The 25,690-nt window shown below is 34.1% G+C and overlaps 1 protein-coding gene across 24 annotated transcripts in view; it reads left to right on the top strand.

The window, feature by feature from the left end:
- mybpc1 (myosin binding protein C1) overlaps window positions 1–25,690 on the top strand; it is a 45,867-nt gene that overhangs the window by 521 nt on the left and 19,656 nt on the right. For 2 of the 24 annotated variants that reach the window (XM_041255069.1, XM_041255077.1), the window contains exons 2-17: window positions 2,419–2,685; window positions 6,430–6,465; window positions 8,087–8,131; window positions 10,172–10,216; window positions 12,241–12,291; window positions 13,496–13,546; window positions 14,174–14,212; window positions 14,580–14,621; window positions 15,415–15,519; window positions 15,969–16,117; window positions 17,034–17,151; window positions 17,295–17,346; window positions 20,038–20,094; window positions 22,737–22,745; window positions 23,878–24,044; window positions 24,474–24,606. In XM_041255069.1, the coding sequence (XP_041111003.1) occupies window positions 2,419–2,685; window positions 6,430–6,465; window positions 8,087–8,131; window positions 10,172–10,216; window positions 12,241–12,291; window positions 13,496–13,546; window positions 14,174–14,212; window positions 14,580–14,621; window positions 15,415–15,519; window positions 15,969–16,117; window positions 17,034–17,151; window positions 17,295–17,346; window positions 20,038–20,094; window positions 22,737–22,745; window positions 23,878–24,044; window positions 24,474–24,606 (1,366 nt within the window). The remainder of the gene's footprint in view (window positions 1–2,418; window positions 2,686–6,429; window positions 6,466–8,086; window positions 8,132–10,171; window positions 10,217–12,240; window positions 12,292–13,495; window positions 13,547–14,173; window positions 14,213–14,579; window positions 14,622–15,414; window positions 15,520–15,968; window positions 16,118–17,033; window positions 17,152–17,294; window positions 17,347–20,037; window positions 20,095–22,736; window positions 22,746–23,877; window positions 24,045–24,473; window positions 24,607–25,690) is intronic. The other 22 variants (XM_041255070.1, XM_041255071.1, XM_041255073.1 and 19 more) reach the window with 22 other exon arrangements.

Genomic DNA, 25,690 nt, shown 5'->3' on the forward strand with positions numbered 1-25,690 from the left:
AGTGCATTCAGTATAGCTGACATATCAGCACCTCAAATTAGATACAAAGAAACCTTGTTCACAGCTGAGCAACTGCTTACTACAGCACACACTCAATTATCCAAAGTCTTCTGGCGACACGCATTTTCTCTGATAATCAGGTGTTTGTGACTGTTCAAGGAAGCATTACATTTGTTTGTGTAATGCACATTTTTTGATAATTCCGTTCTGGATAATTGAGAGGGAAACACTATTTCTAAACTAATATTCAATAGAATTAAAAAAAAAAAAAACTAACGATGGGGATTGTGTTAAGATATACAGTGTCATTTTTTAAAACTGTTTAAATGCATTTTTCTTATTCATTTTGCATTCTTAATTGAGGAAACTTGACAAGTCCTGCAACTTGTTTGAAGTGAATGTCACACATCATTTGACAAAAGAAAATAGTTATTTTTAGAGCAAATACAACTTACTAAATCAATGAAAAATGTTCTTTTTTTTCAGTTTTAAATAGCATTTTACAAAGTGTGTTGACTTAAACTATGAAATCCCTCTAGACGTCCAAGCTACATTTACAATTGTTCACTTATACTTATATATGCATACAGTATGTGTTTCGCCAATATTGTCACTCCTTCGTTGCTTCTTCATGTTAAAAGATCTATCATAAGAGTTACAGAACATATTCTGCAGTTTAAAATAATATCAGTGTTCAAAACAATCATCTTGAAGTTATTGTAGTCTTGCTGTACTTTGTCTGGGCTGATAATCTGTTTGCAGTGCACTTTCACAGTACCAAAATTGCGTATTACAGGCGATATAACCCATCAGTGCCCAGCCTGGTGTAAAACATTGGAATCGGAACACAGAAATGACCTCGGTAATGGTCTATTTGTTTCTTTCACATAACAGCGTGGTTTCAGGTGTCACTCAAAGCCTCATTAAATAGTGAGTGTTGACAGCCCTTGATCTTTACTGTCCCTCTCCCTGGCTTTTTGCGACTGTCAGCCTGAGTGATTGATAGTGGCCTGACTTGGATGAACCAAGCCCACCATAAATAGCTACAACAAATGTGTTTATTAATACAAACAGTTTATCCAACTACTGGACATGGACCCAGTTTCTAACTAATGACTGATGTGATGCTTCAAGAATGCACATGCATGCTTCATTTTTATTGCTTTCCTTTTTCACATAGTACAATATTCTGTTGCTATAAGATGGGGATTAAGAAAGGGATCTCTATGATACTCTTGGTCACAGTTATTTTGACGAACATCTATAAATCAAAATGGAATAAGAAAGTAAAAATAGATACAATTGAAATGCTTTTGATATGTGATGAAGAACATCCTGGACACATGTTTCAGTCTGAAGATCTCTGATGGAATCATCTCTGCCTTCTGTCTTGGAGGGTAGATTCAATCAGTATAGCACTCACATTCTTGCTCTGTTCTGCTGTGGCATTCAATATAACCTGACATGTCATATTTATTACGAAAGGTCCTTCAATGGAACTACCTCTGGGTATAATTACAGAACTTGTGTATTGCCACATTCTTATCATATTTTTGTATCTATTTTTAACATATTTAAACAATTTAATCTATTCATATTATCACACCTCATAATGCTAAACAAAGTAGTGCATACAACGCATGGCCTTAAATAGTAAGGGGTTATGGAAAAATATAGTGTTATACATACCCATGTGACACTACAACTGTTTAAATAATGTACTTGTATTTAGTTTCTGTTTCAAAGCTCTTGTCAAAATGATCCCTCTAGTGCTGTGAGGTTTAAGATCTGACCTTTAAGTCACTGCTAGAAGAGCGATAAAAAAAAAAAAAAAAACACATAACAATAAGTGCTCTGGCTTTTCTGTTCTGTACCACATCATGAATCATTATTGCTGTGTTACCTGTTTGACAATGTGGGCAATAATCGTCACACTATCAGTGCATTAGATCAGCCGTTTTGAAAAGAGCTTTGAAACAGAGTTTAAAATTCTAGGTGTAAAAAGTTGTCAGGATGTTAACAATGAAAAGAAAAATGACTGTTACGTTATTTAAACAGTTGTAGCACACGTGGGGATGTATAACGCTTTATTTTTCTGAATCATGATACTTACGCTTTATTGATTATCTGAATTGCACATGTGGATCAAAAATGATTTGATACAGAAAAATGTGGAAAACAGGGACATTATATAGTTTATAAAGAGGTACTGTATTATCTGGTTTTATCTACCTCTATTATTGGAATTACAAAATACATAATACGTATTACAAAATATTTAATCTGCTCCAATCAATTAGAGATACTGGTTTGTGGATACATAAAGGTCTTCAAATACTAGCCCATCTGTCATTAAGACAAAAGAAAACCCCAGAAGCTCTACTGATGAAGTCCTTTAAAATCTGTGCTGTTCTTTAGGGTCTGCTTTTACAAAGAAACCGAAAAGTCTACAAGTATGTGCTGGCAGCACAGCAGAATTTACAGCAGAGACTGCCAAACCAGAGTTCAAGGTGAAATGGCAAAAAGATGGCAAGGACATCCAAGCCAGTAACAAATATATCATTAAACAAGATCAGACCCTGCACACACTGATCATCAATGATGCTAGCAAGGAAGACGACGTGGTCTATTCTGTGATCAGCGGGACGTCCAAAGTCAAATTTGAGATGAAGATTAAGGGCCAAGGTAGGGAAACAATGATATATGACTATAATAGAATAAAATAACATTTGCTGGGTGCAGTATTGTGAGGGTGGATGGGGGGTTTGTGTGTGTGTCGAGGGGAGGGGGGTGGAAGGGTGTTATAAATAGATGATATGAATAATAAAATATTGCATCAGGTCTCCAGTGGCTTGTCCAGTAAATGCACAATCACGTGAGCATAGGGTGAGTCATACTATCAGGAGCTTGCTGGCTCGAATTGAAAATCTTTTGCAGGAGGACTTGGCATAGCTCCCTACATCATGCTTTAGTGACCCCCTACTGATCAGAAATCCTTCCAGCTGGAGATGGCTGGGCCATTATCTCCACGGTTTGGTCCATCAGAGAAGAGGTGATTGGCTTTACAGTGGTAACAAATGTCGATCATTAAACTGCAATCTTCCTAATCAGTAAGTGGGTTGCAGTTGTGATGTGACATTCAATCTGGGCATTTAATAAATTGATGGAAAAAATAAATAAAATGTCAATTTTCATTTTTTAAGTAAATAGAAACCTTGTAATTTATATATGATATTTTTTAAAGTTTATTTACAAACAAGTGTTATAACAAGCACTTTAATAAATTAAATAATATTTGTTAACCCTTCGTCAGAGGCAAAAGCAAACCAGCATGTTTAAAATTAACTTCTCAAAACTATTTGAAGGGAAATGGGACTATTCCTACTTAAAGGTATTTTAAATGAATAATAATAATAATAATAATAATAATAATAATAATAATAATAATAATAATAATAATAATAATGGAATTATTAACTGACGGAATAGATTGCTGAGAGGTGCAGGGGAGCAGGGAGAGACATAGAAAAGGTGCATTGCTTCTAAAATTATTAATATAGGCCTACAATTTTTTTTAGCCATATGTAGTCAATTTCCAATTTTATTGGCTGCCTATGTGTTTATACAACATCTAGCATTGTATTTAATAATGGCATTCTTTACAGTATCCAGGTTATTACTGGTACAGTACAGTTCAAAATATGATTTATTTATTTTTCTTTCTTTGGTGACACAGGTATATTTTGACAAATTGTTTGTTTGGTTATTTACTAGATTTTGTACATGTTAAGATTCCAATAGCATTTTTTTCACCCCATTCCACCTGCATTGTGCATCTTGTTTTGCCGGTAATTAAAACAATTAGTTTTTTTCTTGCTAAACGGTGATTACAGATTGATTAAACCCAGGTATACCAATGGCTCTAAAAATGTTTTTCTGTCCTCTAACTATTGTAAATAGACACGACTTAGCTCAGACTTATTGCGCTCCTTCTTGGGCATCTCAATTTATGTTGATAGCCCGTAGCATTACTTCAATTATAAAGTTTCTCATTTAAGTCATCCTGCTGTTTTTTAAGTAGGCTCTTTACAGTGTGCTGCAAGACAAAAAGTGTTAGAGCCACCTGCAGGAAACAGAAAATAGAGCAGACGGAGTTTTAATGAGTTACATTATTTTTTCTCATATCTGCTTTTTATTTTGGTGCTAGAAATGTCTGCATATTTCTTTAAAAATATTAAACATAGTATTTTATAAAAACAAAAAAAAAACTATTCAAGAAAAGATATACATCATTTTTCTACTGGAGCAGCTTTTAATGATTGCCTTGTGTCAAATATGTTGGCACCTTGACATGACACTGGCAACCCATATTTTGAAGCCAAAGAAACAGATGCGGCCCAGTGGCAAAGTGGCTGCTGATAGTGAACAGGTGCAGGGGTGATGCAGTGCAGGAATAATCACAGGCAGAAAATCATAATCCAGTTTAGAAAAGGGGTGCTTTATTTTGTAATTCCTGGTCTGGCGACCAAGCAATAAACCTCCTGCAATACACACCAATCAATCAATACACACAAATCATAGAGGTAAATGATATAAATGGTTTTGCAAACCAAATAATAACGCACATTATCCGCCCCACAATAATATAATACACGGTCACCAGTCCGGATGCGTGCTGTAGTGCTCGTGGTGGGTGATGACAATTTCAAACAGTGATTGTGCAGTGATGATCCGATTTTGTACACAAACACAGACAGTTACTAAACAGACACAAACAAACAAACAAAACACTCACGAATATTTTTACAACACCTTCTCTGCGTCTCTCATGGTCCTTCCAGTTTCTCACACAAAAACCAAGCGAAGGAAACGATTTACAATTGTCCGTCCCCTTTATGCTATCACGCATGACCCCTTGGTAAACGATTGCAGCTGTCTATATTGCCTGCAGCTGCTACATTGTTTACCTTCTGGGTCATTACGTTCCTGCAACGGAGTCTCGCCTTCTTCCAGGCTGACTGACTTCCCAGCCTGGGGAAAGAATTGTCAAGCCAGCCCGTCCAAAGACTTCCCCTTTCGCTACTTAGCGCCCTCACATGTCATGAGGGAGATTTACAACCAGAAATCATTATATTTCTGACACAGGCCCCTAGGATAGTTTGGTGGAGTTCAGGTTTTTCAACTCAAACCCCAATCCATTCTGGTAAGTGAGACAGGTAAAACACACCAGAATGCATTGCAATGTGAGTTGAAAAGCCTGAAATGTCAGAAACTGTCCTAGAGCAGTCATATGATATCCCTACCTGATATTATTTTGTCATGATAATGGAGGTATGAGATGGTATACAGATTAAAAAGTTTATTAATGTACAAGGTCTATAGTACAGATGAGTAGTATACAACTGAGCATATCTGCTTTGTTTATGGGGTACAGTCTTTTTAGCACAGCAGGTTCTATAACAAATCTCTAAACTATTTGACTTATGTACAATGATAAAGATGCTAGCCTACCTTTCCAGCGGTTCCTTACAGTGAAAAACGGTGGAGATACCACAATCTGATTACAATAATGTCAGCCACTGTAATACCAGTGACTTGCAGGCTACAGTATTAACAGCAATGGCAACACAATGCATATCGCACAGTGCCATTGATACAGAAACACACTGGTGCTGAAGGTACTGCAATGAATTACTGGTGAATATTGTTTGATACCATTAAGATATCAATGGTATCTCGTAATATGATAATATTACCTGTGTAACTAGGATTCGATTGCACAGTACCTCTTGTCATGCTGCAATTGTGCTATAATGATTACCCTCTTAGTTCAAAAACATATTACATTGCCACTGTAGTACCACTGCATTACCACTGAAAAGTAAGCAAAGATTTATGAAAAATGAAGTGCTGAATTTACTTTCATAATAGGGCCCACCAAAATATGTGTTTGCTGTTATAATATAAAAAAATATTATTCCAGTTTCATTCAAACAAGTGTAAACCAAACCTTAGAATATACAGTAGTACACAAAATGTTTAATTGAATAAAGCACACTTAAGCTAAGTAGAACCAGACAGTCTAATTGCATTGAAGGAAGAACGTCATTCTGTGCAGGCTTGCACGCTTGAAATGTCCCAAATTAATTTTGTTCTCAATACTAGATGGTAGTGTTGTCACATTGCACAGAATTATCTTATATCTGACCTTTTACATGCTAGAATACCAAAGGATTCTAGGAGGTGTTTGACTTGTTAATTTCTTACTTCATGCTATGTATTTACACCAATTCTAGGAAAGACCAAAGTTAAGTTTAGTGCTGGTTTCTGAGAAGGTACTGTTTTTACTTTTAAGACCACATGTATTCCATGTGAACATGACAGCTATTATGTACAACAACCAAAAAAAAAATCCTTGTTCTTCTACAGATGGAAAAGATGAGAAACCTGGCTCTAAACCAGAAGGTAATTGAGTTGTTTTAGCGTGTGTGTGAGAGTGGTTCGTCCTTTTCTTAAACCATTCAGGATTTTTCTTTTACTCATCCTTGTGTACTTCATTAATCCTTGTGTACTTCGTAATTTTGAATGAGAATTTTAAAGAGGCTATTGGTGTATGGCGTAAGCCAAAATCTTTAGTGCTAACATATCATCAGAGCTCAGGGGAAACAACATAAAAGTCCTGATTTAGAACTAACTTGGGAATTAGTGCAGTAAAGCTGTTTAGTTTATATGCCAACCCAAGAATGCAATTGTTGTATAGTGGACCAACAGGAAAGCATTTGCATGAAATTACACCTGAACTTCCTAAAACTGGAATATGTTATCATAATTTTAAAAGTTAAACATGCTCACTTTTTCAAATAGGAGGATTTATGTGCATTAGATATGCATACTACTGGATTTTGTAAATACAGCCTTATATTTATTTAATACATAGTTTTACCAGATGTTTAATTTCCATAATTTTTTTCATGATGTTCACCACATATATTACATTTTCCATCAATTGTTTCCGTAAAAATTCTGCACAAAGTGGTCCCTCTTAATTTGGGAGTCTGACCATAAAAAAACAAATAAAAAAAATACATCAACTGTCAACATTGCCTAAGCATAAATTATCAAGCAATTCCGTGAGTTTCTTTACCGAGTCATGACATAATGAGAGAATGTGGTACTGTACATTGTCTAACTCTTTCATACCCAGAATTGTTTTGACTTTTGAGAATTCCACTCACTGTTTGGTAGCCGTAAAATAAACCAGTGATATTGTGTTCCGCTTCGATTCCAAAACTGTTGCTAGAAGTCACAAACTAAAACATTGAATTTGGGACCTTAACAACAAACAAGCAATTAATTTAAAAAAGAAAGCAAAAGCAAAAGCAAAAACAAAGCAAGTGAACATTTAGGGTCTTGCCATAAACCAGTCTGTTCCCACCTCTGAACGGTAAAAATCCTCACATTCCTACCCTGTTAAAGGATGGCACTCGTTTAAGCTGCGTGATCCTTGTGTGTTGGTACAGCTGACAAAAATACCCTTGACAAGTGGGATGACATTTTATTCAGCAAGCACTGATGTCAGTGTCACTACCTCATTCTAACCCTGACCTTGGGAGCCTAATATTTGGAATGCTAAAATAAGATGCAAGGTATGAAGACATGAATGTTATTGTAATTTTGGCGGGTGAAAATCTGCAGCTCTGTGGAAAACATTGAGTTATTGTTGGTCCTGGAGATGCCACTGTAATATACAGTTTTTTAGAGGGTAAAATGAAGAAAAATGTGTTAGAAACATAACTGAAAGCGACTTTTACTCAAACACACAATTACTGACAAAAATGAAATACAAAACTTAAGCGAACATCAGTGTTAAATTATAATAAATGTGTTCATGTGCAGCTGTTTAGAAAGATTTTTCAGTCTTTGCTTATTTTAATTCTGTCTTATATGGCAATGTTTGATTATATGGTTTGCATAATTCCTCCAGGAGATTTGTTTTAATATCATTTCTATTCCTGTAATAAAATTAGGAGGTGAGACATGTCATGTCTTTAATGCAGAACAACCTAATATTGTGTTGCATACTTAGCTGCAGAAAATAATGAAAGTGTTCCTGCGAGTTCACCATCCCCAGGTTGGTGAGAGTCTTTCCTGTTGATTTGTGCTTTCTAATGACCGCATGTTTCACATTTACATTCCCTTCCATTTTTTTAAAGTTTTTTTTAAGGTTTCTTCATATGTATATATTAGGTTGTTTTCTTGTTGTATGCCTCCACTTTACATCATATTCCTAAACTCACTGGCTTGCAAAACTGCGGTGGCATGTCCAAACAATCATTTATTCACACAAACACATTCCTGTGCTCTTGACATGTGTGTTTTGTTTTCTTGTCTAGTTATTTCATAACCTATTTTATTGAAATTGTTGTTTAAATGTGCTGGGCTTTATTATCAAAGTATTTTACTTCAAATTGTCATTAGCATTTATATATATATATATATATATATATATATATATATATATATATATATATATATATATATATATATATACACACACACACACACACATATATATATATATATATATATATATATATATATATATATATATATAGAATGGAAAAAAGGAGCTATAAAATTACAAAATCAGCAATAAACAACTTACAAGTTTAATTTATCAGGCATAGAATGGTCGGTCTCAAGTTGTGACTATGCTAATAACAAAAAACACATTTTGAAAATATTGACTTTCGTGTTTGTATGAGGTGCCAAAAAAACTTGATTATTACTGTATTGGTTTGCTGAATTACTACCTGATTGTATGATTTTTTTGACGGTTCAATATCAACAATGGATAATTGCAAAGCACATGACATGGTTTATTTAGATTTCCAGAAAGCTTTTGACAAAGTCCTGCATAAAAGATCAATTCTCAAACTGAATGCAGTAGGTATTCAAGGAAATTTATGCACATGGATTAGGGAGTGGTTAACATGTAGAAAACAGAAAGTACTGATTAGAGGAGAACCACAAAAAGGAGTGAGGTAACCAGTGGAGTACCACAGGGATCAGTATTAGGTCCTCTATTCTTCCAAATCTACATTAACGACTTAAGATTCTGGTATAGTAAGCAGCAAAGGTCATTCAGAATGATTTAGACACCATTCCGAACTGGGCAGACACATTGCAAATGAGATTTAATAGTGTAAGGTACTGGATGCAGGGAGTAAAAATGTGCATTATAAATATCATATGGGTGATACTGAAATTGAAGACGGAATCTATGAAAAATACCTAGGAGTTTAGATTTGCTCAAAAATGTCTTCATCTAGACAATGTGGGGAAGCTATAAAAAAGGCCAACAAAATGCTTGGATATATAGTGAAAAATTTAAATCAAGGGAAGTAATGTTAAAAATGTATAATGCATTAGTAAGACCTCATCTAGAATATTGTGTTCAGTTCTGGTCACCTCACTAGGAAAAGGATATTGCTGCTCTACAGATAATTGTGGGAGTCTGGAACCAACTCCCCAGTAATGTTGTTGAAGCTGACACCCTAGAATCCTTCAAGAAGCTGCTTGATGAGATTCTGAGAACAATAAGCTACTAACAGCCAAACGAGCCAAATGGCCTCCTCTAGTTTGTAAACTTCCTTATATTCTTATATTCTTATTTGTTATTAACTAAATAGGATCACATTTTATCTTTGCACTTGTTTTTATCAGATTTTCAGCATCTGTGGGCTTCAGTCATTTTCTATACACATGTGCTATAATTAAATATTGAGTGTTAACACTGTTAATGTACAAACTTATCCAACGTAGAATTTTTCAAGCTTTAGAATTTCAAAAATTCAAATAACTGAAGTTTGCATACTTCCTTGTATTCACCTTGTGATGCAAACCTGGCCCAATGGGTATGAGCACATTCCCTTTATTTCTTAAATGTGCATTCCTTGAATACCTCACTCTGCTCATTACTCTACATACAGTAGATACTGTACATGAAAGCAGGGATACATTTCTAATGAAACAGCATATGCAAAAGCCAATAGTTTACTAAAATCAGTATACAGTATATAATCAAGCTTTGGGTTTTTGTTTCCTGACTGGCCCTCATATACTGTAGTTGTTTAAGAGCGTTTGTCTTTAAACTGTGTTTGATGTACAGAGCCAGTAGGAGAGCTAAAGGATGAAGCACCTGTTAGTGCCCCTGGTAAGTAAATCATTTGTGTCTACATTTTCTTAACTGTGTCAGTATATATATATATATATATATATATATGTGTGTGTGTGTGTGTGTGTGTGTGTGTGTGTGTGTGCGTGCGTGTCAAAGATGGATAACACTTTAGATCTGTTAGAAAAAATATATACATCCACAAATGTTGAATTAACACAAACAGTTTGCATTCAATTAACATTTGTTTAAGGTCATGTAGTGGATTTATTCTCCGCTATCCAAGGTTCTAGACATTTCAATGTATGTATACAGAGGAAGAGTCTAGCAAAGACTGTTAAGACAAATGGAGTTACAGTATATATTTATACAGGATTTTTACAAGCTTGATGATAGGGTGTGTCTGGTGCATTTTATAGCTGTGCTACCAGAAAGTTCAGTAGGATAATAAGATATACTGTAGATATAAGGTATAGCCCAAGATAAGATCAAAACAGAGCTGTTATTATTAGAGATGATGGCCTGAGGGTGGGGTGTAACGTAATGTCTGCTGTAGATTGAAAGGCATTTTGTATTCAGTTAAATATATACTGTAAAAATTCAATAATTTTCCTCTTCAGTCAAAATTGATTTTGATAGAATTCCTGATAACTCAGGCTGTATGGAGACACTGCGCTTGTAGACTCAATCGGCATCTATATACGCTGCTAGGATAGTAACATTTTAGAGTCATCTTCAGTATAAAATCCCCTGTCTGGAATGCAATTTCCAGAGGCAATGAGAAAGACCCCTTGTGTTTTGTAATCAGTGATAATGAGAGGCTGGCTTTTGCTGAGAGGAAATATATGTAATTTAAAGTTGCCTCCTACATACAAACTAAAAAGGCATAACAAATCAAATGTGTACTTGTTGTAAAATGTTGATATACAAGTATAGATTTTGATAGGTCTACTAGTATACATGGTTACTAGTACTTGTATACATGGTTAATAATTTCCAATATATTTAAATAAATGTTTAGTAACAGATCCTAAAACTAAAGTGTGCTTTACATGTTAAACTAACACAAATGGCTATAATTTCTTTATGTTCATATTAAGGAGTTAAAATAAGGTCTTTGAATATATTGAGAATCTCTACGGTTTACGTCTTTCTTTTCCTGGGGGAATATGAAATTTATACGACCTAATCGTATAAGTGTAAACTGTGTAACACATATTGATATATATATATATATATATATATATATATATAGATATCTATATATATATATTAATATATATATATATATATACATACACACCCTTTCGTAGTGCTATAAGCAGACATATACTTATCAAAGTCATCTAATTTAACCTTGATTTTTATCACTTCTTCTGTCAAGCAAGAATCGCCTATATGTTACTGATTTGGATTGAATGTCATGTCTCATGTAAACTCTCTATATAGTTTGTTGAAAGGTTAAATGCTGCTAATATTCATTATTATTTGAATGTATTTCACCGGAGTATTGTATGAATTTAATGTAGTTACTTGATATGTTAAATAAAATCAATATAAGATGAAATTCCAATTAAACATGCACATATCCAGTATACATGCAATGTATAACACTGCTCCAGTCTCTACAGTACTTTGCAACATTAAAAAGTTCATACACAATGCCTTAGGTAGGCTACAATGAAAAACCTGTAGGTTTAATTTTAAAGTATGTAATGACTCAATGTGATAAAATATGTAATCTGAACAAAATTTGTTGAGTAATTCCTAAATTAACTAACAGATTCTTTAATGAGATAACAGACCACCATTTGATACTGTATTTTAGGCTTACATTCCTGTTATTCTGTGATTTATATAAAGCAAATAACACCATTCACAAAAAAAAAAAAAAAAATATCTCCCTGTTTGCAAATGGCAAAATACCTTGCTAAGAAACTTGCAGAGGCAACCAGATATTGGAGCTGTATATAAGGCTGTATGGTGGATTATGTCCAGTTTGTTGGTGTTGTGTATAGGATGAATACAAAGCTTGTTTTATTCAGTACACATTGTATTTACAGAAAAGAAGGAAGATGAAATCGTTACTGTTATAACCCCACCACCCGCTGAAGGTCTGGATCTGGTTGAACCCGTTTCAGTTGTCTGTGTAATAGATCTTATCACACCCCATGGCAAAGCAGCTCAACACTCTCACTGCAAAGGACATTCTCCCTCATAATGTGTCTTACTCAACACTTCATATCAGCTTTCAGACTGTAGATGACCAAAACAAAGGTTCAGATTTCATTTTCAAGAGCAGTTGCATCTCGCTAACTAAGTGTGGCGCTGTAATTCCAGGTGGAGAGAGCAATACATGAGGAATGAAACAGAATCATTATTAAACTGTGTATGTGTGTCATATACAAAGTCCATATTGTTTAGCGTGAAAGTCATTATTAGCATGACTGGAGTTCAAAGAAAAGTTCTCACTGTAGCATAAATAAATAGAGAACAAAAACAGTAATTATCAAGATGCTACAGTATGTTCCCTTACGTCTCTGCTTCATATTTGATATGTATGTACTGTATATTTTTTACTTTACATGAAACCAGATGTGTTTTTTATCATTTGTTGTCCAAATGATAAAATGTTGAACCTCACTGTATATTAAGTCAAATATGTCCACACAAATAATGTCACCATGTAGGTATTTACAAAGTGAGATAGTAAGGAGCTCCAGCTTACATGTGTTTATTATTCTCCTCTTACCTGTCTATGATGTTTGCCATCATTACAGTGTATTACCAGCTTAACTAAAGGAAACATGTTTGCAATGTTGCAGATCACTAGATGGCATTGACTGTTATTTCTATAAAGAACCTTTGGCTGATCTAGTCAAGGTTACATATATCTATGGCAGGGAACTAGAACTACAAAATGTGCCCTGAACTCAAAGTCTAAGCACATCAACACAGATCTATTCCATTTTACATGAATAAAGTGTTTACATCTTATGAGTGGTGGTGTTGGGGGCTTTATGACCACACAATGCCACCGCATAAAACATTGCATATTTCCATTATGCTTGTGAAGTGTATCTGCTCATGAGAATTAAACTGTGATCTAGTGTTTCTAGACCATTTTATATTTCTTGTAGTGTGAAACAGAACCATCGCAGAATCACAATTTCATGCTTTTATTAAGCTTTCCCCATGGCTTTCATCTTCCAGTTGAGTGTTTTGTTTATGTTGCTCCTAACATGGTGATGGGTTTTGGTACTGGATGTTTACATTTCTACCAAAAAGCTTCTTTCTGAATCACAAACTTTATTGCAGATAAAGAGGATGATCTTGCGACAAGCTCCCCATCACCCCAGCCTCCGTCAGGTCGGTGAATAGAATCCATCTCTGTTTTTATAGCAGTATCTCTGCAAGCAGACACAATGCACAGCAATTTGTGAGCCAGTAGACTACTAAAAATGGAGTGGGCCTACTCAGTATATACAAGCCTGCATATGATGACTGCTCAAGTGGTCTTTAATACAGTTCTGACTGACCCGTGTGTCAGAGTAACACACACAGTCACGTCACCATATACATATATATATATATAATATATATCTATATATAATATATATATATATATATATCTATATATATATATATATATAATATATACGTTATATTGTCAGAGTGCAAGTATAACCTTCCCTTCCAGCTTTGGTTCCATTGCATTATAATTTAGTACTCTTTCCTTATTCTTCTTAATAGTGTTGAAATCAAAACTCACATTACTTTTCATTTCACGAAAAAAAACCTTACCCACTATTTTCTCCCAATTCTTTAATTTTTGCTCTTAACACAAAGTTGGGAATAAAAATGCGGACTAAAAAACATTTCTATAAAATAGGTGTATTTGTAGACCAGATTATTTTACTGTTCTGTATTGAAAAACGTTCTTTATATGTTAAGAAATCTTGTATTTTGTTCCTCATCCTGTGTTTTTCTTCACAGATGACACCAGTGATGTTCAAAAGCATATTGAAATTCCTAGTAAGCAGTTTTATCTGTATTAGCTCAATCCTCATATTTTAGAAAGATGCATAATTCAATAAGAGTAGAGACAGACAGTCAGACATATTTAGCAGCATTCCAAACAGTGAACATTTGACAAAATTGAATATTATAATCAATCTCATCGATATTTTGCACTGACAGGTAAAATATAATTAGGGAAACAGTTATTTTGGAATACAGTTCTTGTTTTCTGGATCCAGTCCTATGCTATATGTCACCATGTATGCATGTATATATATTTGTGTGAATCTATCTGCATGTGTATGTGTGCCAGCTCACAGCAATGGAAGTAACAGTACTATTTTGCATAATATGCTGTACATTTCTTTTTATCTTCAACTAGACGATAGCCTTCCTGAGTCAGCTAAGGGAAGAAAAGACTCAGGTAACTGCAGCTTTCACTGTCTGCCTGTTGTAACTCCAGCTGTTCACTTAAATTCCAGCTTCATTTAACACGGTGAGGGAGACTTATAAAAGTAGTTTGACATGCTTACTTATGCTTTACTTTGTTTTCGTATGCTTCATTACACTTTGTTATGCTTTTGTTATGGTAAACTTTTATAAGGGTTTCTCAGAGCTTGTGATAATTCATTTTCTACATTAGTCCACTAATGCTACAGTTGGTATCTGTGGACTAATAACACCTAAAGTTCTATAATATAAAGGTACTTCATTACTGCCCAAAATACTATAGTCCCCTTAGCATATGAAATATATAAGAATTTTGGTAATAATAAAGTTTACTAAAGTATAAAATAGTATTTTTTATGTGAAAATGTATTATTAGTAAAGGGAATTATGTAAAAGGACTGCAATGCTGTGGCTGTGGATATATATATATATATATATATATATATATATATATATATATATATATATATATATATATATATATATATATATATATATATATGTCCTATTTACTGGCATCAATTCTAGTACTCTAGTGATTCTCGTCTCTGTATACAAGACGTTCTATGTACAATACAGTACACACGGAGGCCAATTTCAAAACCTGATATGCGATTTTAATGAAATATAAAACTGATATAACTGATTTATTTTAAATAAGCAGGTTTTGAGAGAGAGAAAGGTAAGCAGAGAAGATGAAAGAGAAGGACTGGTATAAACGGACGGTGTGCACGTTTTTCATTCCACTTCTTTTTATCACGGAGTAGTGTGGTCTCTTGGAGAAGCTCCCCCGGATGACATTGACAAACCCGAGGACACGCCACGCTCCACCCTGTTGATTGAGAAGCCTCAGAGTGGCTCAGTGACTGTTGGTAAGTTTGATTTTAATAACCTTGTCCAGTCTCTCCTTGTTATACTGGCCCCTGTTATACTCCCACCCTGGCCCTCTGCCATCAGCAGGCCATGCAAATGTACATACATGCTTTGTAATTTCCCTCACTTTACCAACAGCAAGACACTCATAATAACCCATTCAAATGCAGAAAAGGACGTAAACGTTGACAAATATAACACTTTATTTTGAATGTTGAATATTTTAAGTGACTTACAGTGTTTAATTATTTTATGTCTGTGTTTAAAAAATAAAAATAAAAATAAATGAATAAATAAATAAATAAATAAATCTTACTGTCATCTTATTGATAATACTTGTAAGGTACTTGGTCTCCTGAATGTAATTCGATTTTAATCTGTATAATCTCAAATATGAACTTTCTGAAATTCAGAAACGGTAACTAATATCCTATTGGTCAATTCCAAGGTGGAGACATTACTTTCATAGCTAAAGTTGAAGCAAAAGACCTGCTTAGGAAACCTACCATCAAGTGGTTTAAAGGTAAATGGATGGACCTTGCCAGCAAAACAGGGAAGCATCTCCAGCTGAAAGAAACATTTGACCGTTTAACAAAGGTGAGCCCCAGACTGTTGCTGTTCTATAATATGACTTATTCACAATTCAGGCAGATGTATTTGAAAGTACTGTACATCATATTACAAGTTCTGAAATACTAATTAGCCAGTTATTACACATTCCTGGTGAAGGCAGCCTGGGATAAATCTGCTTAAGTAAATATATGCTTCCATTTTATTAGTAGGTGAGTGTAGCATGCAAGACAATCTTAAAACTCAAAACAAAGCTAAACAAATTTTGGTCTAGAACTCACTCTTAGAAAATGTTAAATTCTAAGGTATTGTCTACTGGACTATTATTTTGAGTAAACTGTAAATTATGTTTGGCTAATTATTGGCCTCAGTTTTTCATAAAAAAAAAAAAGATATGTAAATGGTGTTGTACTTGAACTTTCTTATAAAATAGTTATTTTCAAATAAAATGACATTTTTGTTCCATTTGAAGTTTCACGTTAGGGGTTTAACCATTAAATGTGTTGTTATTTGAAAATAAGTGATGTTTAAATGTCTTCATTGATATTGTATTGTCATTACCAGGCATTTAACATTGAACAACTATTTGTAAAACTATGAAGCAACTAAAAGTTCTCAAAGGTGATTGTAAATAATATTTTTTAAAAGACCAAATTAATACTGCACTGTGAATGTATATATAGGTACTGTATGATTTTTCTATTCATTCTGGGATATTACCTTTTTACCAGTTTTTCTCTGGAAATGTTTTATAAACTAAAAAATGAACATGAAGGGCCATCAGTACAACCAAAGCAGGCCTACCAATTAATTTTATGTTTGTAATGTATGTGGTTTCATATTGCAGTGTGCATAATGAACACTATACATACAGAACAATTACTGGCTGACTGCGGTATAGGCACAGCACTTTATAAAATGTCTGATCTCTTTGAACTCAAAGGTGCACACATTTGAGATGAGCATTATCAAAGCCAAGGACAACTATGCTGGGAATTATCGTTGTGAAGTAACTTACAAGGATAAGTTTGATAGCTGCTCTTTTGACCTGGAGGTAAAAGGTAAGGTTGTCTTCTATTTTTGTTAGCTTCTTCTATATTTTGTGTCTTCATTGCTGTAATTGTTTTAATTAACAGCAATAAACACATTCATCAAAAAAAAAAAAAAAAAAGTATTAAACATTATTCTATTTGCCATTTTTCAGAGGTTCCGGAAGTTTTACCTTCTATTGACATCCGATCAGCCTTTAAAAGAAGGTAATGTGACGATCCTGTGTTGCACTTTATACTTTATTAAGAGCAAGTCAAACAAAAAAGCAAAAACAACAAAAAAAAAAAAAATATGTAGTTGTATCCATTACTGTGTTTATGTGGATAGGGTAATCTACAGCTATGGGCTTAGTTACCTTTATATTAATATGTTCAATTTGCACTGGCTTTGCCTGTCATATCTGAGGTAAGTATGAACAACAGTTAAGCCAAAAACTGCAGTGTGATCTCCTTCCCCCCTTCCCCACCCACTTGCCTCTCATAACAGGAGGTACAGTACTGATTTCTCCCCTACCTGAATTTGAAGAAGCAAATTCAAAGCTTGTCCCCGCCAGCCCATTTCCATACGGTAACTGTAGTCCCTCTTCATCCCAGTTACCACATCTTCAGCCAAGTTACCCCTTTCATGCCAGCTCACTTAAATACTGGTAGAAAAATGCTGTAGCAAAATCCTGCTGCTCTTTCCTGTCTATATGCATACAGCTCACTGCTTTTATTCTTTTATGGTTTTTAAATGCATTAAAAAAAAAAAAAAATAAGTTTAACTGCTTTGCCAAATTCAAACTTGTATTCATAGTTCTAAAATGTAGACAGTTGTTTATGTTTTATCATTTTTATACTGTGGTAAGTGAAAATATCATTAGTGGTCATTAGTGAAACTAAATACAGAATACAATGGACTGTATTCACAACACTTTAAGGAATGTTTTATGAAGGACTGTTTATAAACCTTCTCTGAGATTAAGCATTGCTTTTAAAAAAAGGTTTCATGCAAACATGATTTAATTATTTGAAACAGGCTTTTAAAATGTCCTTACATTTTTGTGAACAGGGCCCTATATACCACAAAGCATAGTACATGTATTATACCCTGACTGTATAGATAGTCTTATAAGAAAAAAATGTGCTAGACTTTCAAAGCTGTTTACTCCAAATTGCCATTTGTGCTATTCTGTTCTTTAAAGGAAAACAACCCTAATTAAACATCTAAAAAAAAAAAAAAAAAAAAACATAAACATAATACTTCATTCAAGCCCCTAAATTAACCCTCATAACGTAAGCTAGGGTCCATTCGGACCCCACGGTGCTTTGTCATCAGTTATTATGAGGATCTAGTGACTTGATTTTTGTTTCCTTTTAGGTAGTTGTCAGGCACTCATCATTTTGCACTATGCAAAGAATAATTCTAGTTCAGGTAGCCTGGTTGAATTTCCCAAATTGTTTTAGGTTTGGTGTCCATATGGACCCGAGGCGTAGTGTATTGGTAGGCCAGACCTTCTTGTGTGAATATCTCAGGCACCGTAATAGCTTCCTGGTTCAAGGCTTGTTTAAAAGTACAGACTTAGAGTTTTCCAATGATGTAGCGTATGTCCTGAACAGATGCTCATAAGTGAAACTACAGCTAAACGCAGCTAAGGCTTGAGTCACGTGACATGAGTCAGTGCCTAAGTTTTGTTTGTTGCCAATTACTCGATCGCTTTAACAGACAGTGTCCCAGTTTCAACATCATTTAAAAGTGCAGGCTTTGCGCTTTCCATTGATGCCAGGCATGCCTGTATGCATACTGTCTACCACCCCCTCATTCAGTACTCCAGTGCTGTGACGAGCTGCAAATCAGTACAGAACACCTAATTAAAGAGGCATGGGGCTTTCCAATGATATCTCACATGCCAGTGACACATTCCTAGAATAAACTACAGCGTCCAGAATACAATGGTGCCTTCACTTGCTAGGAGACAGCTGTGCGCATTGGGCGTCTTATCCACCTTAAACAACACATTATACCAAACGATGGCTAGAAGTAAAGGAAAAGCAAAATAAAGTGTTCATATACACATTTTCATTCATTCATTTACTCCAGTTGTTAGTTACATGTTGTTTCATTGCTGGGGTCCGGTTGGACCCCAGGTTACCAGGAAAGTCAATTTGCCGTGTGTCTTTATGAGGGTTAAAAGTCTTAGTTGTTTATTTCTTGTTTGGTATTGGGTGTGTTTCTCCTTTATGAAAAAATTGTGCTAATGAATAGTAACTAGCTTTGAGAATTTAGCCGATTTTCTTTTAAGGGACACATTCTGAATTTTTCTACATAACATATTTATAGTTAAGCTATCTCTTACTGTAACAATCACATCAAATAAAAAAGCAATTTTGTATTTTAAACATTTTAAACTTGATGTGATCCGTTACAAAGGTAGTCATGATGGCTTGTAGCTTAAGAAGATTTGCTTCACGAAAACAAGATTTTGTTGCAAATCACAACAAAAATCTTGGATGCATATTTTATCAAAGCTACATTGTGTTATTCTTTAATATTTCAAAGTGAATTAAATAAAAAAGAATGACACTAGCATACATCATTGTGTTCCTAAGTGTACACAAATGTGGGTCGAAAGCCTCCACAGGTGAACATAAGCATTTGTGTGTTAACTTACCAACAATGTCAGACTAAACAACGCAAATCTTTGTGTTAGCTGTACACAAAAAAAAGTTTGTTCTGTGGTGGAATGATACGTTTTTGTGTTGATGCAGTACAAGTATGTGTTAGGTAAGCTAACGCATAGATTTCCTTCATAACACATGTTTGCTCTGTTTCTGCATTGTTATTGGATGTAGTAATGCAGTGCCTGCAATTATGTTTTCTTTTGTTAAAAGAAATTTAATCTTTCTTGTTAATAACAGCGGAGAAGGACAAGACGATGCAGGAGAGCTTGACTTTAGTGGTCTCCTTAAGCATAGGTGAGAAACACCAATGGTACTCCAGTGAGGAATAGAATCTTCTCCCTTTAAAGACAGCTTCACTTTTTTGTAGAATAGTATAGCCATTTTATCTGCATATTTTTCCCTGCCCTTAAATTAGAAGTTTTTTTTTTTTTTTTTTTTGCTCAACTGTTTTTTAATGCTACAATCCCTGCATAGCAAGTTTAAAAACACATGCTATTTAAATATGTTGCAAAACATCAATGAATATGACAGAGCACAATGCGTTCCATATGAATCCATGTTTCTCTTACACAGAATGGACAGGATTTTCAAAAGGTCATAAATGATAACTCCAGTGTTAATCAAGAGATCAGTACGTAGCATTGATTTAGACATTTTCAAATGGTCGTTGTGCCTAGGCATTTATTAATGGTCGTTCCTAATGTGATTTTATTAAATTATGTTGATTTGATTTCCGAAATTAATGTTTTATATCTTAACTATCTTAACGAGCAGGGCTTCTTGTGACTATTTCTTTTGTTTGCGTGGGAATTTACAAGTAAATCCATATTTATTGCCATCATTTATCAGGAGTTAATTTGCACTTGGAAAAAGAGGGTTTTAATTAATGAAAGAGTATATAACTCACCTTGAAACAGACATTTAACAGACCGCATCTGTGGTGCCGATGATACGGAGAGAGAATATACAGACACTTTCTTACAGAAAACCTCGATAATTCAATATTTGTAGTTATGAAAATATTTTAGCATTTTTTTCATATAATGTGGTACAGAACGTTTGTTGTATTGCTAAAATGATATACCGTTATTTGCACCCGGTGTAATGTTGCTACCAAGAAATGATCAATTCAACTGTAGCCTATTTGAATTCTGCATACGTACATTATATGACAGCTGACCTGTACTGTGTCTTATCCACACAAGAGCGAAGAACAGACATCAAGGACTTACAGCGATGCACTAGGAATGTGATCGAGATCATTGACATGGATTTTGCCTAAAAGTATTTCGTAATGTTGTCAGACTCCCCCCACACTTTATGTACAATGTACACTTTCACCTTCGCTTGTTTGTGTGCATAGGAAATGTTCTTATAATACTGTAAGTGTTTGGTGGCTACTTCTAATCACGCTGAGTTTATTTAATGTGGAGGCAAGTAACAGAGAAAATGCATGATTAGAGAGATTCACAGAACAATTAATTATAAACAAATTGTCTGTCGGGTTAGGGAGTTATATCGTAATTTTAAATATATAATTAAGTGTTATACATGGTATACATGTATCATAACTAACAACTACAACCACCAATGGCACTGGAAACATATGTATTTATAGCCTACAATTGTACATACTAAAATACAGACAAAAGTAGGTGTCATCATAAGAAAATAAACTCCAACCAATATACAGAGAGAGCTTATGCTATTTTATTTTTCTTTTTAACCAAAAAAGACTGCAAAATGCACATTAAAAAAGTTATATATAGTATATCCCCTCGAATGAGGGTAAATAACTAATAAGGTTTATTTATTTATTTATTTTTAATCATGCCATCCGATTTTCACTCACATGCCAGATAATCAGCATTTTATGTGAGAAGTGTTCTAAATAAATATACATTCTGTATGACAAAATACACAATTCTAAAGTTTACAAATTATACACAGTATAGATATTCCCATTATTTTTTCTTTACATTTTGCTGCTGCTTTCCGGTGGGAGACCCTCCTCCCTGTATGCTAGTAGTTTCCATAAAGGCAAATTATGCTTCCATTCATTTTTTAAATTTTTTTATATATCGTTAAAGCATTTTGATTATCTAGTCATTGAGACAGGAAGTGATGTAGGTGACCTGCGACAATTAAGGTTTTTAACGAGAAATGCGTTCATTAACGAACTCATCGACTCAATATCAAAGCATAAACGGATTGATTTAATTAACACATTTCATTTGAAAATCACTTGCTGCTAATACACTTGTTACTATGCCACGAGTTCGATATAATAACACTGGTGTTTGAAAATCCTGCCCAACAGTTCTTGTTCACACATTTTCTTTAAAATGATACTGGTAAATTTGAAGTGGGTTAGATTATTCAGTAATCATATATGTATTGTAGCGTGCATGGGGGAAGGCAGCAGCAGGGCATCAAAGACATTTCTAAATACACCAGTAACACTATGTAACACAATTTTTGTTCCTGGGTAGTAAGTGTTATTTCCTAATTGCTTATGCCTCAAAAGTATAGAAAATGGCTATTATTCCCCACAAACTTTGCTTTTGTGAGCAGGACAGTGATATTTCAAAATATCACTATTTCCAATGGGAAAACGGGCAAATGTGTGTCTTTTCGTTCACATAAAGCCAGAAAAAAACAACATATGAATCCAAATTAACATGTATCTATACTAAAGTAATACAAAAATGACTACAAAAGATTTAGAAGTGAGTAGTTTTTCGAGATTTACGATTATACTGTATTTACAGTATAATAATAGCCATTTTCTATACTTTTGAGGCATAAGCAATTAGGAAATAACACTTACTACCCAGGAACAAAAAATAAAATAAAAATTGTTACACAGTGTAATTAAAACCAGTAAAATTATACATTTATTTGGGCTTGTCTCTTCTTTTTCCCTATGCATTCAGAGCGAACAGGTTAGTAAAATGAATAAGTTATTTTAAAGAGTTAGTACTCTGGGTAAGTATCTTAATTGTGTAGTCTTACAAGCATGTTAAGTAGCTTGGGTATTACTCAAGAGTGTTGGCCAATTGTAGTTTGGTAACACTTTATTTTAACAGTGCCATTTATAAACTCTTTATTAATAGTTAGCAAACGATTAGCGTTTCTGTTCTTTGCTTTAGAAACTTGTTGATTTTTATTTGATGTTAGGCTTTTTAAAAGCACAATACATATTTTCAAAACACTTGAAAAATGTAGTAAATCTATAAATAATCTGCAAGCTATTAATAAACCATTTATAAATAATGCTGTAAAATAGTGTTACCACTACTTCGTTATTATATTTCAGTGATATAAAAGCCCTGCTTACTATTAAAACCTTACAATTCAACATTTATTTAAAAAAATAAATGCCTGAAAAAAACAAACACAACGGTATGCTATTTTATTAGAAAAATTCAGACATTGTTTAATGTCTGTGAAAGTGCAACTTTGTAGGTATGTATGAATTTATTTGTATATGCTGTCTAATGAACTGTTTCATTTAGTATTAGGATAACCCTGCTAACTAACATTACAATAACTTACTTATGTTCATGGCCTTTCCAATAAGGTATTTATTCCTTTTGGATTGATATGTACATTCCTAACATTTTTGTTACATACAAGAACAAAAACTAATGACACAAAGGGGATGGGCATTACAGTAATTAGGCAGAAATTTTAGTACAGCTGAATGTAGCTAGCTAAATACCTCATATTAAATATACTTTGGAGTATACCTCTTCCTTTAACCAAAACCATTCCTTATAAACTAACACGTTCTACAATTTCCTTTAATACTGTACCTTTAATACCAAGATAATGTTTATGTTCTTAATCTTACCAAATAAACCTGCAGAATTATGTGTTCCTCCCATGAAACCCTGATCACTACACGCACTAAAAGTGTAATAATTATTTAAAGTGGTGTGCTTTTCCCTATTTAATTACTAGTTAGACTGTCAGTAGTTTTTATGACACGATAGCTAAATAGACAGAATACCTGTAGCCCATCCCTGATTAGGCTCAAGAACATGAATAAGAAGTTTATTTTTATTGACCCAGGGAGATTAAGCAAGAGGAGACTGTACCGGAGGAAGATGTGTGGGAGATACTTAAGAACGCACCACCACAAGAGTTTGAAAGGATAGCTTTTGAATATGGTATCACTGACTTGAGGGGCATGCTGAGAAGACTGAAGCGCATGAAACGAGAGGAGAAGAAGAGTGAAGGTAAGGAAAATTAAGGCCCTTGTCTTGGGCCCGAACAGGGCTTCGGGCCTGACTAGCTGAGCTTTTACTCTGGTCAATAAAGCCCTCCTTAGTTATTAAAGAATGAAAAACAGAATTGATCCGTCCTTTGTATATATTATCAACTATCAACTATGAAGTTGTGTTTACTTAGACAGATTTGGCAATTCCTTTTTTGTCAGGAGATGCTTCTTGAAGTGATTTTGTTTACTGTGTGTCATTGTTTTATGTAACCCCTGGAATTATTAAGTAAAGGACCCCCCTACTGTGTGTTTAGTGTTATCTAGAGTAAATATAAAATGCCTCATCCCCAGAAGTATTAAAAAGTTAATGTACTAATAATCGATCTGAGAGAATAAAAGAATGTGAGTTCTAACATGGTTCTCCCAAATTGATCATTTTAACTTTAAGCCTTTTCCAAGAAGTTGGAATCTGCTTACCAAGCTGACAAAGGAGGGAAAATAAAGTTTGTAGTAGAACTGGCAGACCCTACAGTGGAACTGAAATGGTATAAGAATGGTCAGGAGATCCGTCCCACCCCAAAGTAAGTGACCGTTTCCTTTCTTCTGTTTTTTTTTTTTTTAGTTTTGTTCCCTACTTCTCACAAATGAACACCATTTTTATATTCCTTGCAAATGTGATTCATTTGTTTTTCTTCTTATTTGCGTTTTGCAAAAAGTCTCCCAGTCCTTCACCTTTTATTCCTTCCAGCAATGGTTCATTAGTCACTTCCTTTTATTACCTATGCAGGATTCAAATCTAGTTGTAAGGTAACATAAACTACTGTATAAGAGTATTAATATATAATCAGTAGGGCCTAAGTAGTAATATTAAAGAAAGTGCAGATTCCACAATATTGCGCCAAATTTTTAGCAGTTTAATGGGACTGTTTTACAAAATGGATATCTCTGCCCATTGCAGCATCGCAGGGGTTGATCTATTAGAAATAGTACTCACAGTCCACCGATTTGCATACACTTTAAAAGAGTTTTACATTTTCAGGACCTCCCTCTTAGCTACAGCGATCATTTAAATATGTCAGATCTCCCGTACAGCAGTACAGCATGAATTCAAGCAAAAGGAAACTGTGTAAAAGACTCAAAAAGACTCACTTAGTTATTTTATGGACATGATAAATGATCACGGTCAATATATGACTTGGCACACAGGCATATTAATGATAAAGCGTTTCTGTCATTTCCGCAATTTTTTGCTCCAATTGAGACATAATTTTTTGAAGAGCTTGCCGCTATTTAGGTAGGGACTTATTAATCACAGTCAAACAGATTAGCAGTTGTCTTTCATAAAATATAGCATTTATTATAAGAAATGTTTTATGTATTTATGTGCTTATTTTTGTAACCCAATATCTCATAGTGCTCTTCCAACAAGTTTATCATGAAGAGGCCAATTGACCCACTCGGGGTAGTATAGTGAAGAACATGTGGGCACTAACCAGTGGTCTTTGATCCAGTATGGTTGTTTTGTAGCATTTTGTTTTCCAAGAGAAGTAAGAAATTTGAAATCCATTGCATTGGACTTGCAGTTCTAAGTACCGTAAAAACAATTACAGCTGTAAAAAAACTCACATGCCTATAATAGTTATTCTGCACAATAAAGACAGCTTG

This window comes from Polyodon spathula, chromosome 7 (assembly GCF_017654505.1).
Source record: "Polyodon spathula isolate WHYD16114869_AA chromosome 7, ASM1765450v1, whole genome shotgun sequence".
Lineage (NCBI taxonomy): Eukaryota > Metazoa > Chordata > Actinopteri > Acipenseriformes > Polyodontidae > Polyodon > Polyodon spathula.